The sequence below is a fragment of the Anguilla rostrata genome, chromosome 3 (genome assembly GCF_018555375.3).
Source record: "Anguilla rostrata isolate EN2019 chromosome 3, ASM1855537v3, whole genome shotgun sequence".
NCBI lineage: Eukaryota > Metazoa > Chordata > Actinopteri > Anguilliformes > Anguillidae > Anguilla > Anguilla rostrata.
Window position 1 is genome coordinate 26,447,861 of NC_057935.1, and position 19,187 is coordinate 26,467,047.

The 19,187-nt window shown below is 41.1% G+C and overlaps 1 protein-coding gene across 1 annotated transcript in view; it reads right to left on the reverse strand.

Moving 5' to 3' along the window:
* oca2 (oculocutaneous albinism II) overlaps positions 1-19,187 on the reverse strand; it is a 134,665-nt gene that overhangs the window by 14,036 nt on the left and 101,442 nt on the right. The window contains exons 21-23 of the mRNA XM_064326993.1: positions 17,687-17,791; positions 12,029-12,122; positions 9,620-9,713 (exon numbers count right to left, since the gene is read on the reverse strand). Coding sequence (XP_064183063.1) covers positions 9,620-9,713; positions 12,029-12,122; positions 17,687-17,791 — 293 coding nt within the window. The remainder of the gene's footprint in view (positions 1-9,619; positions 9,714-12,028; positions 12,123-17,686; positions 17,792-19,187) is intronic.

Here is a 19,187-nt window from a genome sequence, read left to right on the forward strand (position 1 = left end):
TATGAAATTAGTTTACATACCTGTGTCTAACAAAGCAGAAAATGAAAAGCCTGCTGGCGAAACATGGCATGGCATTTTTCATTAGGGTTTCATTTGGTACATTTATGAAACATTGTAAAAGGGCCTTTTTTACTACCCCGGCAGTGGAATTTTAATTTGTCAAGTGCAGATTTATACTTTGGGATGTTACCTCATTACTCCGTAACCCGCTCGGTCTGAGTTGCAATTCCAACCACTTGGCTTGAAAGCTCCAACAGTTTCAAACACCTGTAAATGTGTCACTACAGAAATTTATTTGCCACCTTTAATCTCTAATTCTGTAAAAACACGTCCACAGTAGAACAGATGTACAGTGGAGAGCCAGCTATTAAACTTTTATAAGGGGTCAGAGTTACACCCAGAGTCACTTCATTAACTTAGAGGGAAAAGCGAGACAAAACACACGTACAAAAAAAAAAAAAAGAAATCTGTCAAGAGGAGAATAATGTCATTACATATGATAGTCATGCTGGTCAATATTCTGAGAGAGACGACATGGCCTAATAAATGTAACTTAGAACTGTGTCCGTGGGAGAGTGATGCAGCCTGTGTGTTGGGGGCGGGGGGGGGGGGGGGGTATTTTTCAGTGTGACACAAAGCAAATCATGTGGAAGAGAGAGGATTACAAGGGTCAGAACACCTCCCCCTACCTCTCTGTCTCAGGCTCTTGCAACATTACAGTGACATACTATCCCAGCAGTAAAACCCAGCTGCAAATCTGTCACTGTGGCATTGAAAGGACAATGAAAGGGCTAGAGATGAAGTGACAGGTGAAGAGCTTTGCAGTAAACAGTGCCAGCTTGCGCTGCCAAGCCCCTTCTTCTTTAGGCGCGCTGACCGTGACCATGGTGAGCGTGCCGTAATGTTTTACCGCGCGTTTGTCCTGTTCAGAGCTGCAGACAGCCCATGTGCAGCACCAGTACCCGGCTTTCATTTCCAGGTACATTGAGTAAGTAAGTAAGTACATTGCAATATAATGCCAAGGCACTCCACAATGTACTGGCAAATACACAATGGATTTGTGCTTTCAGATACTGCAAAAAATTAAAAATAAAGTGCTGTGAAATATTTTCAATAAAATACACATATTTAAAATACATCACCATGTTCTCCCTTTCCGTAAGCTGTACGAGTAGCTTTGGATAACAGCATCTGCTAAATGCCTAAATGTAAATGTCCCAATACAATCACAGCAATATATTTGCCTGGCTGTGCTCTCTACAATCAACCCAATGACACACAGCAATGAGCACCAGCACTACACACAGCCTTGTCATTGAGAGCCTTCAGATACACTATGGACACACACCAGAAACACTGGTGGCCGCTCAAGACAAGTTAATTATTCACCATGAGGGACTGGACACATTTTGGCGCAGAATTTCCAACCAATTCCCCTTTCTCAGCCCGGGAGCAAGCGGCGGTGGCATCCTGGGCTCGGTTTCCTGGCTGAGACCAGGGCCAGGACCACAGCAGGGCCAGTTCCACACCTGCTCTGCCCACGGAGAGAGAGGCATCCACATCCACAGCCAGCCACTTACTGCATGCTCAGAACAAGGCCATACATCAACTGGCTATCGAATGTAAGACCAATGAGAGACCCTGAAGGGATTTTTTAATGTAAACACCGCAGAATGAAGGACTGAGCCAGCTGTGGGCGCTCTTTGAGTGATCTGCCCCTCCACGCGACATCTCCAATGACATTTCCCGCCAATAACAATTATGTAACTAAATTTTATTCCCAATAATGGGGGGGGGGGGGTTCCGATGATAAATGAGCAATTACCCTGCCATCTGTCATCTTCCAGTTTGTTTTCCAGGCATGGAGAAACCCCAGGGTGATTCCGTCCACCCGCCTGCTTTCTGCAGCGCACACAGCTGTCCTACCTGCTCAGGGAGTTCTACCCACATCTCACAAACTGGGAGAGGCAGCTCCATTAAGCGGGAAGCATGTACACCAGCAGCCGCAGCAGACCAGCAGGAGCCAGTCAGGAAGCACTCAGAAAAGTGCTGACTTCAAAAAGATGGCAAACACGTAGACGGGTGATCGAATGGGATACCACAGACTGTCGTCATTCCCTGGGTTCCAGTAAGCAATTCAGTTATATTTTCTCCGAAGTTAGAGTGGCAGTGAAGAAACGTTTGATTGAACAACTGCTGGGACTGAATGTTCACTGTATAACACTGTCTGATACCGCTAGCCAAAGAGGATCTTGGCCAAAACCTCAAAAACACTGCAGGTACAACAGGAGATATTAGCGCTCCTTGCGTTTCTATCTGCATTAGCGGCCCATGCGTTTCTCTCTCTCTCTCTCTCTCTCTCTCTCTCTCTCTCTCTCTCTCACATGCTCACACACATTCACACCTCAAATGGCTACTCCCCAGTTCCTGCTCCCTGTGACTTTTCTCTTATCTTTGAAGTTTCCAAGGGCTCAGAATGGCCAAATAGTGAATTAGAGGTTCCTGACATTGGCTCTCTGAAGAGGGTCAACTATCACCCCTGTAGGTGATAAATCCTTCACACCAACATGACCAGTGCCTTTGGGGGGGGGACTTCAATTTGCAGAAAAACAACATAAAGGGATAAAGGGAGGGAGATTACAAGATGTAACACAGCACACACTGATATTTGCAACGTGTGTGCTTCAAAATTTTTCCAATCCATCTCAAGATGAGAATGTTCACCTTTGATTACTGATGTGAAACTACAGTCTGTGCTGGTTTTCCAGCTGGGGAGGCTTCTCCATACCTCCAGCAGCAGATATGTCTAGTTATTGTGTTACCTGAAAGTCTATTTTTGTCCTGTTTGTTTTTTTTCAACCTGTACTGAGGAAGTTCTATAGACATTTGTGCTGTCTTAAGGGTGATGTTGCAGCCCTGGAGTGTCTGTGAACAGACTGTCCTTTAGAGCCAGTCTCCCCTATGAGGAAGTTACTGTGGTACTGGTATTTGCAGAGTAGCATCTTTCCTTCATTCCCTTTCTTTAAGCTCAATTACCCTGCTGGATTCAGCTGATCTAAACAGTCTGGATCCGCTTCTTTGGGGGGTAAGTGTGCTGCATGCCCCATCACGAGGAGTGTCCCACTCATGCAGATAGAAATGCATGGACCCCCAAAAATGACATTAGGACCCTGTCATCACTCGTCTGAGGAGTATTCTGGATTTTGTCTGCAACAATTCCCCACTCTATCAGTAATACTACATTATTTGTAATAACAAATAATAATAGCACACCCTCACAACAACACATAGGTCCATACAGAGAACTCTCAAATGAAAATACTGTTCAGCACTTTCATTGAAACAGGTACAAAAGACAGTTACACATTTTGACCAACACCTCAACGCAACACTACATTCAGCAGGAAACAAAATAACTAAATGGACGTAGTTCCTGTGGGAAATCCAAAGGTGGTGATTGGAAATGCTGCCATTTTACCTCCAAGAGAAACAGCTGACGGCTGTTCTCTGGAAGCGAAGATCAAGCAATGATTAAACCAAGCTGCGAAGTCAGCAGCGACACTCTGATTTTGCTTTGTTCTGGTATGGCCTGCCCAAAATGTCCAACATGGTACCTAGGGATGGCAGCGTAGTATAATGGCTAAGGAGTTGGTTTTGTAACCTAAAGGTCGCAGGTTCAATTCCCCGGTAGGGCCCTGCCGTTGTACCCTTGAGCAAGGTACTTAACCTGCATTGCTCCAGTATATATCCACGTGTATAATTGGATACAATGTAAGTCGCTCTGGATAAGAGTGTCTGCTAAATGTCTGTAATGTAATGTACATCTAGGTATATTAACCTATTTTTAAGGTACAGAATCTGATGAGAATGTGCAATGCCATCATGGGGTTTCCCAGGCCACCCCCGCTGACACACACATGCACACCCACAATCACTCTCTCTCTCTCTCTCACACACACACACACACACATACATTCACACCTCAAATGGCTACCCCCCAGTTCCTGCTCTCTCTGACTTCTATCTTATCTGTGAAGTTTCCAAGTGCCCAGAATGGCCAAATTGTGAAGAAAGAATATGTGAGCTGAACATGCTTGTTAATCATGGAAAATAGGTTAAGACCAGTGATCAGTTTAAAGGGAAGTTTTCCCGAACGTTTGCCCCATCAGCTCAGCAGAAGCCAATGAAGGTCAATTCATGATTTTTTTTCTGTTTGGAGCCTATAAAATCCTGCTATTTGTCAGGGGCCTCATTTATAAAATGGACTTGCGATCAATTTTGATCTTAAGTAGTACTTACGCAGAAAACCATGTATAAGTAGTTATTTATAAAACCTTACTTTGAGTTGGAAATGATCTTATCGCCACGCAAGTCTAGAATTAACGTAAGTGATTTTCCTGCTGGTTATGTAGGGGTATTGCGTCCAAGCCTGTGATGAACTTTGCATTAGCTTTATGAATAATTTGATAGGAATTATCAATTAAAGGTGCGAGGAATTAATTGTTTGTCAACCCACCATTTAGTCCACCGAATAATATGTGTTGCCTGTCTTCAATCTCCTCTATCATCACCGTGATCTTGTCTTCCAAAAAGTTTGCTTTTCTCTTTTGGTCCATGCTTAGTCCTGACTAAACCCTCATTTGTGCTAGCATCATATAAGGGGAAATCGCTGATTGTAAGGCACGTTCATGTGCCGTCAATTTTAAGTTAATTTGAGATTTATAGATCACAGGTGCGTAAGTTACAAATGGGCTTCTTAGAACCTGCGTAAGCAAAGTTTTTTATGCTCAGTATCTTTTATGAATCGAACATAAGCACACCGTCGGAAATGATCTTAAGACTAAGTTCAAGTATAAATCTAAGAACATTTTTATAAATGAGGCCCCAAGTCTTTAACCAATTGTGTTTATATACTGCATCCATCTACCTCTCAGTGAGGTGAGCATTTATATTTATATAGAACTAGAACACATTTTAACCATGCTTCTAAACATCCACATTTTAAACAGCTGTAGGGCTGTAATTACTCTGTGTAATATGAACCATAGGGAAAGTAATATATTTGCTGTGTTTAGGTATGCTGGAAAACATACTGGAAAATAAAAACTTTCTGACTTATTTTTATGAAACTTTGTAACTTCTTAAATGAAATTCCAGTCATTTGAATAACGCCACATTTAAATGAATAGAATACTTTGTGGATCATAACAGAAAACTTGTTAACAACAACTCTTGTTTATAACAAATCTCAACAAAAAAATGTTTTCAACGTATAAAAATGGCAAGTTAGTCACACATATAAAGCACTGTCTATAAGTCATTAATGAAAACTAGCAAAATATAGGCCTACCATTAAACATATGTATATCAAAATGAGGCCAGGTTACAACAAACAATATTGGCTATCTTAGCTCACACAATATTAAACAAGTTCTCTTCCAAAGCAAAGCAATGTCAAATAACAAAATGTTGTTGATTTGAAGAAGGTAGGCTACTGCTTCCGGTTTAAGGTTAGGTTTCAAAAGCACCATTTTATCCCAGGTATTGTCAAAATCTAAACAATAGCCATCCCTAGTCACAAAATGATATTGTCTGGGGTTTGCATGTGAAATCATAGAGAATGAATTTCAGGAATACAAATGAGCTTCCCACAATGATTAAACAACTGTAAAAGTAAAGCAGAGTAAAAATGTTTTTGCCAGTTATTACTTAGCAAGCAAGCTAGTTTCCACACAAAACAAAGATGGCGACCGCAAAGTTTTAAAAACATGTTTTATGGGCTGAAATAGCATAACCTGCACTGCCTTCACAGTGCCTTGAAAAGGTACTCCTTTCCTGATTTCCTCTATTATTGCATATTTGTCACACTGGAGCAGTTGTGATGACAAACTCGGCAGCAAAAAGAAGGAGAAAGTGCAACATTTGGAACTTTGGAGTTTTATTGTGTGGACGCGTGAAGCTGTGTCTGAGCGCTGAGTGTTTGCAAGAGGTCAGAAAGTACAGAAGCTAATGATCTTAAGGGAAATCAGTGGGGTTTTTTTTAAACTAATTTTCTGCAAAAGTCACATATAGTATTTAATGAAAGTCATGGAAATGCAGTTTTCGTGATAGCAGTTAGAAATGTGATACCCCCAAACATCGAATGACATGCTGCTGCGATTCTAGTGTTTAGAGACAAACTGAGCGAAATTGTAGAGCAGTAACGCACAATGACAAAAACTGTAAGATACGGCTGTAACTATACTGAGAGAGCTTGTGTTGGTCATTATATTATTACATGTATATTTCATTAAATTATATTCTGACAAGTGAAATTAGATGGGAGCTAAATGCTGGAAGTGTGGACACCTGGCCACTGAAACCAAATCATTTGTGGAAAATGAGTTCAATGGCAGACAAAATGGAATTTGCAATGAGACAAATGTGTTACAGAAGGCACATTTTCAACATGGTGGCTATATACATGGGGTGGAACCCAGATCCAGGGTCTATCCTTCTGCTCTAAAAGATACTTTCCGTCACGACACCAGTAGTGTACAGGTGCCGGTCAATCCGTCCTGTGACAAAATGTTAAGGGTCTGTCGACTGCTGAGACCTCTGCTTGCTTGCAGCCCACCCTCTCATTTCACAGCCCTCAATCACAGGCGCCAATCAACTCCCTGAAATAGTGAGAAAAACTGCTCTCTCAGCTGCGAGGTGTATTTCCTCTCCGAAGGCTGAACCGAGTGTGCGGCGAGTACCTGATGCAGAACACGACAGCGCGCCGCCCATTATAAAACTCTGAAAAGGGCCGGAAGCCGAGCGCATCGGCCCTTTCTTCGGGCCGCGGCGTTGCGTCTCATTGAAGCCGCCCGCGCTTCTGCCTGCGCCTTCTGCCTCATAAGTTGTGTTGGCTGTTTGTCGGTTGGAATTGAGATTTTTTTGTCATCATTGCTGCTAGACTTTGCCCTCACGCTTCATATATAAGATGTAGCATTTAGTTCTTAACCCCAAAAAAACCACAGGATTTCGTGGTTCTGTATTAGCCCCTATATTTCTAAAAGTATGCATTCTATAAGCATAGCTCATGGCTTAAACTGAACAAGGGACTTACACAATTCTGAATTAATTCCAGGCTGAGTGTTGTCAGATATTCTACAACAGAAATAAAGAAATAAACAAGGCACTACAGTCAGATAGGGACTCCAATGTTATCAGCAACCTTGATAAAGATTATAAAAAGGCCACATAAAATAACATAGGTAATGAGTTATATTTTATGCTCAAAAATGGGAATTTAGTCTCTTATACTAATATAATTGCTCAGAAAAAGAGATTTTTAACAAGTTTGGGAAATAATAATGTTATCTCCCTAAAAGACAGGTGGAAAAAACACTCAGGTTTCGGCATTTTTACACCCTCTCTTTGCAAGGATAAAAATACTGATTTGTTTTAAAAGTTAAAGGTGTTAACTATTAAGTAAGAAGTAAGAAGGTGTTGCTATTGTTTCCAATTAGCAATATAATTGAATTGCACTTCCAGTAGACCATGGGGTCCATCCAAGCACTGGAACAGAGACTAATCCGAACGAGCCACCCAGAAGCCCACAGCATTTTTGTTCTCTTTGAAATCTGAAAAAAAAGGATTATTTACCATTCATTTTTTCAAGCTTCAATCTGAGGTAGTGCTACTCTATCAACTTTAACTGCTGAACCTACAAAGGTGACTACTTTTTTGGACTACAACCAAGGCATGGCGATTTACACACTCCAGACCCTTCACAATCAGTCCCACTGCAACTGCCCTCACATTATTGGTGAAATACTGCATATTGGTGGAAAGGATTTCATAAAGCTCCATTGAGATTCTGGGGGTTTTGACAAGATGTGTGTAACAGTCCCTAAATAGGATATTTTCAATGCGACCTTTCTTCCAAAAAAAAAAGGCAGGCACTTTGTAGAAATGGAAATGGTTCCACAGTGCGCCACTGTGTTTGTTATCTGCCTCTGCTTCAGATTCACTTTATAAAGCAAAGACCTTGCAGGCCCCCATACCGAGCTCTCGCTGCCTAATCAGACTTGTATTCAAGCCTTTCTTTTTAACTATGAGCCCACTGATGCCTTTCAGTGCTGCAAAAATCACAAGAGATCTGTTTGTGACATTAGCATGAAAGCCATTGCCGTCAAGCAGGTGGCAAGCTAGAAAGAGTAAAATCAAGTGAAATGAAAGATAAGCATATCACAGTAAATGTAGCACTTCAGAAATAATGTGATTTATTTTGGCATTTCCAGATTCTTTTGAAAACCAGCTGTCTACGGGCATCTGACTTGAGTAAAATATGTCAGATTTTCCAATGACAACCTGTTCATACAAACTGCTCCACCGCCTCGCCCTGCCACACTCCCCATCCCCCCATCCCAGAAAAAAACTGGCATTTCACATTTCAGTGGATGCATCGCGTTAATCAGAAGGTTCGACAAAATGGCTTATGAGGTGCAATTTTGTCAGTTATCTTTCAAAGGGAATCGTTTTCGGCAAATTGGTTCATCTTAAAACTGCCCAAAACTGTGGATGGGGCATTCTTTTCCCCGAAAATATCACGTCCACCATGCACCTAAGGTTGGGTCAAATGTTGTCTCAATCCCAAGCAGAATGTAGCCTAAATTGCAAGTTTTTTTCCTGGCATCTGGTTCCAATTCCTGAGGGTGTTTACAAAACGTTATGCAGGAGTAATTCGCCTGTCAATGTTTGGGGATTTGGACAAAACAATTTCTGCCTGTTTCTGTTCCTTGGTACTGTGATTTGCTGGGGTAACCCCAGGTCCCCTCCTTGGAAGGAACTGCAGATTACTGTGGGTTAAAGCAGGTTTCCTGAAGCTAAGAAGGGAACTAGATTTCACACACAGGATAGAGTGAGGAGTGCCAACATAGAGGAGCCAGCCAGCTGAGGAGGGTGAGCCGTGATTACAAATTTTGTGACCAGAAAATTTAAGTCCCATTTGTTTTGTTATTTAATGGCTTTGATTTTTATAAGCAGTGTTCAATAAATTTTTGGAATGGCAACATTAAATGACAAAGAGGTAGACACAGCTGGTGAATACAGCTGAACAAACGATGAAAGGAATTAAACAATGTATGTACAGGATAACTTCTGACCCAAAGCAAACACGCTTTATCCCATGAAAAAATTATGGTGACATTTGACAAAGATTTTCAGTAAACCATACCTACTTAACAGTGTCATAAAGAGCAACAGCAGCAAATTATAGGTTATGATCAATGCCATACCACTACCATATCAAGCAATCATTTGGAATCAATTGTTTTGATTCTGGTTTATCAAATTTGTATCAGCATTATGATAGTGTTATGACATTGGTCATAATCTGTAATACACTGTCATGGTTGGCTTTGAGAGGTCTCATGATGTAAATTACTGTGTTAAATCTGCTTCATTGGATATATTTCAAGAAAAGTGTTTCTACCAATATTAGATTTGAATTTTTATACATAAATGTATTCAATGACCTTTACATTTATTTTCAGTGACACCACTAAAACAAGGTAAATATTTATGTGTGCAAATATGTAGAATGGCAAATAGAGACCTTTAAAAAGGCTAACAAGGAAAATGGACTCACCTAAAAAATTCCATGAAGGAGAATCCATAGCCATGCTGCTCTGCTATCCCCGCACACACCACATTAGCAGACGCACCAATAAGTGTCCCGTTTCCTGAAACAACACATCAACAAAAAATTGGCTATTTCGTTGCCTAGGGTATTAAGAGGGTTCAGTTGGTTAGATTTCTGAGTTTCATTGCTCTGTAGAAACCCCTACTGGTCTGGTGCCTGTGGACTGCATGCTAAAGCCGCATATGAAAGGTCTCCCTCCAACTCTACTCTAAGCAAGATCAGCTGTAACCTGTGGTGTAAAAATAAGTGGACTCCACAAGAACTGCGGATGTCTACACTCCTTAATCGACAGTGAGGTTCATGCAATGAACACAGCTGCGGTCACAAAAAGCAGACCAAATTGTAGAGGGAAGTGGATGTGGATGGGCACCAGATTTATAAATAGGAAAAATCCACTTAAAACGTCAGTGCAATTTAGCCATCATTATATTTAATGTCAAAAGTTCACTCTGGATAAGAGCATCTGCTAAATTCCAGTAATGTAATGTAATGTGATGAGACCATTTTCACTATTTCTAAATCTGAACAGGTAAGGGTTTCTTGTGTTCCATTCTTTATGCTGTTGTGTCCATTATCACTAGTTAACACAAAATGTGTTCTCTGCATCAGTTCTCGTGTTTCCAGGTGATACCAAAACAGGGTGATAAAATGCCCGGAACATAGTTGATAGCATCATCGAGACATGAGGTGAAAACCCAGCTATATATAGTTGAAAAGTTTTTTAGGCAACATAGCCAGGCTATATCTGGGTAAAACCTGAGTTAAATTGGAGCTAACCTGAGTGAACCTAATCTGTTTATAAAGCATGCCGTTTATACAGTTTGGCATTAAATCCACCGGAGAAGCCGATTGCTCTTGGTTGTGCCGGCTGATGGAAAGAGCAAACGCACAGGGGTTGTGTTAACTAATCAGCCCAGGTGCTTAAATGTATGTTGTTCTCCACAGTTCGGGGTCTCACACTAAGAGCGCATTTGGATTTTTGTTTAATTTCTTTTAGTTTCAGTTATGTTTATCTGACCACACAGACAGAAGAAGTTGGCCACCCCTGTGGTGTGCTGAAAAGCAGTCTTGGGTTTTACTTTCTTTCGTCTTTGTTATTTTAGTTGGTTGTTTTAGTATATTGTTTTCGCCCGGAATCCACGAGGGGGAAGGGTGCAGCTGTTTGTTTATTTGATTTTGTGTTTGTGTGGGTGCGCTCTCTCTCTCTCCATGTGGCAACCAACGGTGTTTCCCGGAACTGCCACATTTCCCTCCCAGGGATGTCATGCTGGCATGTGACATGCAGGTACAGCAGAGTTAGTGTTAGCAAGCTAGAAAAAAATCTACGATTTAAAAAATGGCTTTTAGCTACCTTTCCAACAAGTCATTTCGTCAAATTTCTACCCTGCTACAGCAGCCCCAGTCAACTGTTGTGGGGGGTGCTGGAGCCTATCCCAGTGTGCATTGGGCAAGAGACAGGAATACACCCTGGACATGTCGTCAATCTATCACAGGGCACACTTTTTAATCTTTTTTAAATAGAAGTCTGATCTGGCTCTTTTAGAAGGTGCCTCAGTCCGAGCACAGCTCACCAGAGACAACATCACACCTACCCCAGCATCAATTTCAAGCAGTCAAGCTGTCAACTGAAGACTAAAGTGGTCCAACAATTCCTTTTACCCCCCCTTTCTCTTTACTCCTGCCCATGCCATTTGGCATGTCTCTCAGTGGGGGAGACAGGACCTCAGCATCAGGGCCACCTGCAGCAGGTCTATCCAAGGTCCCCTTGGAAAGAGACCATTACCCCCCACTCCATTGGCTTCACAGCTTGCAAAGTTCTTCACAACCCTGTGGAGTGAGGAGTGAGGAGACAGGACCGAGAGGACAACCCCCTGCTTTCTCCTTCATACACTGGTGAATGAAGCCCCCTCCAGGACCTCATTCCTCTTTGAGGGTGTCAGCCAGCCTTTGAAATGGGAGCTATGATTTCTCCTTCCTTCCTCAGAACAGTCACCATGGCACACAAATGTTTCCCTGGATACCAACAACACTCTATAATACGTGGTAGCTGAGGGAGGGTCATTCCAGAGTGTGTGTGGTTTTTATGTTTTTTTTTTTTTTTGGTGGCTGCAAGTAGGCAGACAGACAGACAGATAGACAGATAGATAGATGGATAGATAGATAGATAGATGGATAGATAGATAGATAGATAGATAGATAGATAGATAGATAGATAGATAGATAGATAGATAGATAGATAGATAGATAGATAGATAGATAGATAGATAGATAGATAGATAGATAGATAGATAGATAGATAGATAGATAGATTGGTAAATAGATAGATACCCCAAAGGAAATTACTTTGTCACTCACCTCCAAGACACGCCCCCATGGCCAAGGCAAAGATGAGAGGCTTGACTGGCAGGTTCACATCGGCATCTTGGCTCAGGTTGAGCAGAACAGGGATCTGTGGAACAGGAAAACCATTTTCAAACTGTTTAACATCTCTACACTCACTTGATGCTTTTGCTTTTTTCCCATATGATTACAACGATAAAGCCTGTTGTTGTTCATTAAAATATTTGTTCAGAAAATTATTATAGTTTTCTGTTCATCAGAAAAATATTATATTTTTATGTTCTTCAGAAAAATATTATCATGTGGGATTTAAGATTCAGAGCTCTCCAGAAATGTTCTCCATTGTAAAAATAACAATTTCTTTTCCTTCATCTATATTTCTCTTTTTGACCAGAACCCACATTATTACACCTGTGATCAGAACACTAAATCTCCTTGCCTTCCATTGACAAATAGTACCATAATTCAAGCCTGGCCTGACACAGTGCTTGGAAAGCAATAAACCTGGGGAAATCTCAGTTATTTTTAGGTACAGGTAGCACCAACTGTGTAAGATTGATATTGTGTAAAATGAAAGTTTGGCACAAACTGTGGGAATTTCTCAGGGCATGCTTGTTGTGCCCTGGACCAAGATATTCACTCTGCATGTACATAGTGCAGCGTAATGGTTAGAGATCTGGGCTTGTAAATCAAGAGGTTGGAAAATTGATTTCTTGGTGGGACATTGCCATTGCCCCATGGGATACCTACCCCGAACTTCTTCAGTGAATATTCAGCTGTATGACTGGTTTATATATAAAAATGTAAGTTGTTCACATTTCCTTGAATAAGAGCACCTGCTAAATTCCTAAATGTAAATGTGACGCAGATAGGGAGGTATATTACATTTAGACTTGCTTATCCAGGACAAAGTGTGAACTAGCACATTCAAAAAGGTTAAATAATAACAGCAGTTCAACAGAAAAAATGCTAAGTAACACTCGTTGAGTCAGCGACAATGTACTATACACTGTAACAGAACTAGCAAGTAATTGGAGAGTGAGGCTTCATAAATCCAAAAATGGGCGGAGCTACAATGAGCTGCCAATCATTTACTTGTTTGAACCCATTAATGGCTTTTGCTCACTATGGCAAAACATCAGTCGATGACTAATGTACTGCATGTGCTCCATCCATTACATTACATTACATTTATTTAGCAGACGCTTTTATCCAAAGCGACGTACAAAAGTGCATATCGTCATTGGTCATTGTACAACTACAAAACACAGGTTCCAGAAGGCACAATCCATTTTTACCTGGAAAACTCTCACAATTGTTAAAAAGCTATATTGTTAATTCTGATCAATCTCTAGTTCAACTAATCTGAGAGGTATACAGTATTCAGGCAACCAGACAACATGTCTAGATTAAAATAAACTGCTAAAGAAGTTCTTAGACATTATACATCAGAGAATGGCCAAAAATTCTGCTGTCCTGACTACCGTGTAATGCTTATTCCACCAGCAGGCAAGTGGTGGGGGTTGCCAGAATAGTTCACAGTTGCAACCAGAGCAACTGTGCAGAACAGTGTGGTGTGAAATCACCCAGAGTGAATGTATTACAATGATACATTCCCAGCTAACTGACACTGATACTAATATTACTATTGTCAACAACAACAAGCAGCATTAACAATGGCACTGGTGTTTCATGACAGTGAGGCGCTCAAACATTATTCAGTGTCAACGGGCCCTTCGCCAAAGAATTCCAGGTCATCTTGTGACAGTTCCCAATGAATGGACTGTCTAAATAAAAAACAGCACTAGGTTTATCATTTGTTCCAAAGCAATCTTATTTTCTGGATAATGACACAGCTGTCAAATCACAATAATACAGGCGGGCAGTGTAGCAGAAGGAACACACTGACAGAATAAAGCAGGGGCGTACGAGCATAGACACCAGGGGATGCCACTGCACCCCCACAAATCACAATCTCCCTATTTTATTGAGTTACTTATTTATTAGTTTTACCCAAAAAGAGTAAAATAGATTTTCAGAAAGATGCTCTTAGAATATGGTTCGTTGACTTAACTCGACAAAATACTATTAAATGTATGTAGCTCCAGCCTCTCTAGTTAGGGTGGCTGTGTGACACGCATTGCCATGTTAGCAGAGGGTTATTACGGGTCACTTTGTCCTTTTTACTAGTTGGGGCACAAGTCACTGAATGGATTATCCTGTGAACATTGTTCACTGTTATTCCAGGCCGGTCTTGCAGACATCTAGTGAAAATGGCATCAAAGCAGTAGCTATGGCTGCTAGCCTGAAGTAGTCAGGCTGGGTCGGCTGGGTAATAGACCCAACTTCACGTTTATAAGCAAAAGTGGATTCTCCCGCAACCCTGGGGAAAAAAAGCATATCACCTCGGTAGGCTATCAGAATACAGCGGACTTGATCATCAACATTTTAACGTACTACGTCTTCTGTTTCTGTGAAAGTGGTTGGCAGTTTGAGCCTCCCGTTCAGATAGACATACTTATTTTCCCTTCATCCAATGTCCTAATCACCTAGATTTCTAGACAGGTGAATTCCATCCCTCTGTTTCCCCTGCATAAAATTAACAGTAGGGTACTCTGGTGAGAAATAATAATAGTATAAACAACAAATCAATAGCAACCATAGGCTACTTTAAAAATTTTGTTTAGAGCGAATTCCAATCGCATTGCAACATGAAGTCTTCAGAATGACTATGCGATAAGGCCATTATTCTTATTCATAGTAGCCATCATTGCATATGAAATACTGACATTATCTTAAAACCACAAAACCATGAAAATCAGTAAGACGTAGCAAACGTTCATGATATATCAGTAGCCTACATGCAAAGTGGTGGGGGAATATGCAGGGGAAACAGATACTGAATTCAGCAGCACACCAGGACCTGGATAATTCAAGAATCATCGTTTTTTATTGTTACCTGCGATCATAAATTCCCCCCTCCCCCCACCCCAGTGTTCACTAATCTCTTTTCTTTCGCACTCCCATGACAAGCAGATTTTTAAATCCTCCACACGCCACTGGAATAATTTGTCTGTCTGTGTGTGTCTCTGTGTGTCTGTGTGTGTGTGTGCGTGCATTGTTGTGTGTGTGGCTGATATTGTATTTTCAGAAATACACAGAGTAACAATATTGTTTTTACATATTGACATTTAATACAGCATATTGGCATAATACAGCATGCCTTTTGCCCTACAAACTCCAGGATGTGGACTCTTGGACCCTATACAAGCCTGATCTGCTAAGAATATATTTGAACAACTCTCATGCCATCTGACTTTCCCCAAGGATATTTATTTAAGATACAGACATAAACAGGCTGAAATCCCCAAGCAGCTCTCATTCAAAGGCAAGCGTCTTGCATATTAGTTCTCACATCATGGCACAGTTTAATCCCTGTGGTCCATTAGCAAATGACATTTGTAAATTTGTAAAGTAAATGTGCACTATTAAAAACACAGGACTGCATCCTAAACGTGCAAGAATAAGATTGAGATTATTGTAACATCATATCCCCCCCCCCACACCTCACAAAGCAAATATGTTGCCATCAAGCTGACACTTCCGCCAGCTAGAAAGCACAAAGTGGCCCACTGTCTGCATGGCTGTCAGTCCACCAGCCTTCTGCAAATCTGCACTACAGCAGTGCGACAGCAGACAGAGTGGTCCAATAGTCAACAGTTAAAGTGAATCAGTTGAGATGAGAATCAGCTGTTAAGAAAAGGCTAAATAGCTGAATGTCCCTGCCACTAAGGGACTTCTTTATAGCTAAATTGCCAAAAACCTGGCATGCCAGCTATTCCCAAAGATGGTCCAAGGTACTCTCTCTTGTTAGGGCAGCTTGAATTTTACATTCAACAAATTGCATAACATATGATTTCCATGGCTTTACATGGTACTGTCCAAAATGTCTAAGGGCAGAATAAAGTGCAGCTATCACTATTTTTAATTTCACAAGTAGCTGTTATGACAGTGACGTTCAATATATATATATTTTTTATATCAGTGTAACAGGCAGTCATGCACAGGCTGAAAATGTGCTCATTACCTGAAAGGTTGTCAGCTTCAGCATAGTATTTTTTCAATAGTTGAAATTCCCTTCATTTATCCGTTTTTGTTATTTGTTATTTGATATTATTTCTGTCTGATAACCTTAATTAACACAAAAAATTTTTCAGGTCTTATGAAATTAACATTTCATAACATGTACTTTCTCTAGTTATGTCACACTGAGTACCAATGTATAATTTCCTCACAAATATTTGGATCTCTTTAAATAATTTTTTATACTTGTGTATATTGATAAATAACTTCCACAAAAATATGTAAAGCGATGGTGTTAAGTTTTTGAATATTTCATGTATGTACAGAATTTAACGTGTTTTGAAGAAAAGATGGCAGATTCCTTGAGAGCCAACTAAAATATTCATATAAGCAACATTACATTACAACTGCAAGACATGGTCCTGATGCATGGAATTATTTCCTGCATAATCTACATTTCTTCTTCTCACAGCTGGAGTCTTATTGTGCTGTCTATTTTTAAAGCCAATTATTTAGCCATCACTTAACCAGGAAACCAGACAATGATTAAATTCTCTGCTTTTATGAAAGAAGAGAAAAGTGGCAAGCACATATCAGATATAATATTTATGAACAGAGCATGATACAAACACTTATTAAAGAATTTTTAAAGAATTGTTCCTAAATTGTTTACAAATACTACATGGAAAAAAGGAAATTGTCTATTTATAAATTAATTACAGTACGAAATGGAATGGAAATAGCTGTGCATATTCAAAATATATTCATTGATTGTATTTGAAATTGTACCTAGTAAGTCTATTCATTCTTGTTGGTCAAACTTAATTTAAAAAAAAAAATTTTATGCCAGTGCTTTCATGCTTAAGATTTTTATGCCAGTTGGAATATGGCTGATATTAAATGAATAACATTAAAGAATCTCTGAAAGTTATTCATGCTCTTAACTAAAACTAATGAACTATTTCAGTAAAGACTGTGTATTTCTGGTTAAAAAAAAAAAAAATTTAAGAATGATTCCAATGAATGGAATCATTTTTTAAATGAGTAATGGAGCAAATGTATTCCATTCATATTAAAGACACGTCAGGAACGCTTAGCCACATGCAAACAGCTTGCCAGCCCCAATTTGCAATGGTGATGCATTCAGTTAAATGAAATATAGAGAATATTACTCCAGAGAAAGGGGAAGTGCTGTACACTCTGTTAAAATGGAAGGAAGAGCTGCTATGAGGGAGCAGTTGTTATCGCTGTATGAAAGCATAATGAATACATAATGGAGCAGGGAAATACACTGTGTGTGTGTGTGTGTGTGTGTGTGTGTGTGCGCGCGCGCGTGTTTGTGCGTGTGCGTGTGTGTGTATGTGTATGCAAAGGCGCCCCCAGGGATTTTGGACCCCATTAATAAATATTACTTTGGGCACCCCAGCACCCCTGTAAAGTCCAAGTTCTAATATTTTCTCAGGGCTCCTGTCAGTCAGAACCTTTTGAATCATCCTAAATCCTCCCACTGTGCATTTGTGTGTATATGCATATCTGCATGTGTGTGTGCGTGTGTGTATTTTTCAATTTCCAGCCAGACGCGAGTCTCACCATGGTGGCAGTGTAGGGGATGTTATCGATGAGAGAGGAGGCCAGAGCAGAAACCCACATCACCAGAATGATGGCGACAGCCAGACGCTCCTCCTCTGGCACTGACTGCAAGAGAGAGGGACTTAATGAGCACAAGGGCCCCATTCACTTCCCACTCCTAACCGCCACTTACTGGGCCTCCTGAGTGGCTTATCATTTAAAGCACTCTTCCAGTGTGTGGATGGGCCCAATAATCTGGAATCAAGTCCAGACTGTGCCATTGCAGGCTGTAGCCAGCGCCCCAGGAACACTGCGTGTTTGGACTCAGTTGGTTGACTGCGTGTCATCGCTCACCAGTCGATCGAGTGTCTGCGATCTGCTTGCCAAAGATGCACATTAAATGTCTTTGTCCATCTCATGTCTGAGCAAGCTCAACTTGTGGACCACAGCGTGCAAACATGCAGCAGTGTCACACCATGTGTTTCAGAGGAGAATGCGTTTCTCTGCACTGTCTGCATTGACAGCAGGGTTTAAATCAATGAGTGGCTAGCGAATATGATTACACATTCAGAATTTGGAGTAAAGAAAATCCCCCCATATTTTTAGAGAATGACAATAAATAAAACTCAGTTAGATGAAACCAAATCAGCTTGGACGCCCCTCGTAGGAGGTGCAGTAGATCTCTGTTGCACCAGGCTTAGAAACCGCAGCCAGTTCCTTTGAAGCAGCGAAGCAGGACACCGAATCGCAGGGGCGGATTTTACATCCCTCCGCACAAAGGAGGCCATGGTGTACTGTCAAAGCCTGATGCCACGGTGGAGAAAGTATTAACGCGTGACTTCCTGCTGCCTTGGGGAAGCAGGCCCAGCGTATCCACCCCCATCATCTTTCCCACTTTGGGTTGTGAAAGGAGAGAATCAGAGGGGCACACTTCCTGTCACATGTCATTACAGGAGGTGAGATCACTGCCGTCCAAACAAAGCCTGACAGGTCCATCTGAGTGCAATTCCCTGGAAGAACTGCCCCGCTTTCTGTGGACCTGCGAGGTTATCACACACACATACATTCACACACACATACACAAACATGCACACACACACACACACAAACATGCACACACACACACACATACATTCACACACACACACAAACATGCACACACACACACACACAAACAAACAGACAGGCACACACATAGACAGGCACACACATATACATATACACATGCACACGTGCATGCACATGCACATGCAAATATACACAGGGGCATGCATATGCACACACATGCACAAGCATACCGATGCACACATACATGCGCACCCAAACACTCACAAACACATACAAAAAAACACATGTACATGACATGTACGCTTACACCTGCACACACAGGCAAGCACATTGGCACACAAACACATGCACAAATGCACAGACAGATACACCCACAAACGCACATGCTCATACAGTATGCACACATACAAACACTCACACATGTTCAGCATACATACACACACATTTGGCCTTC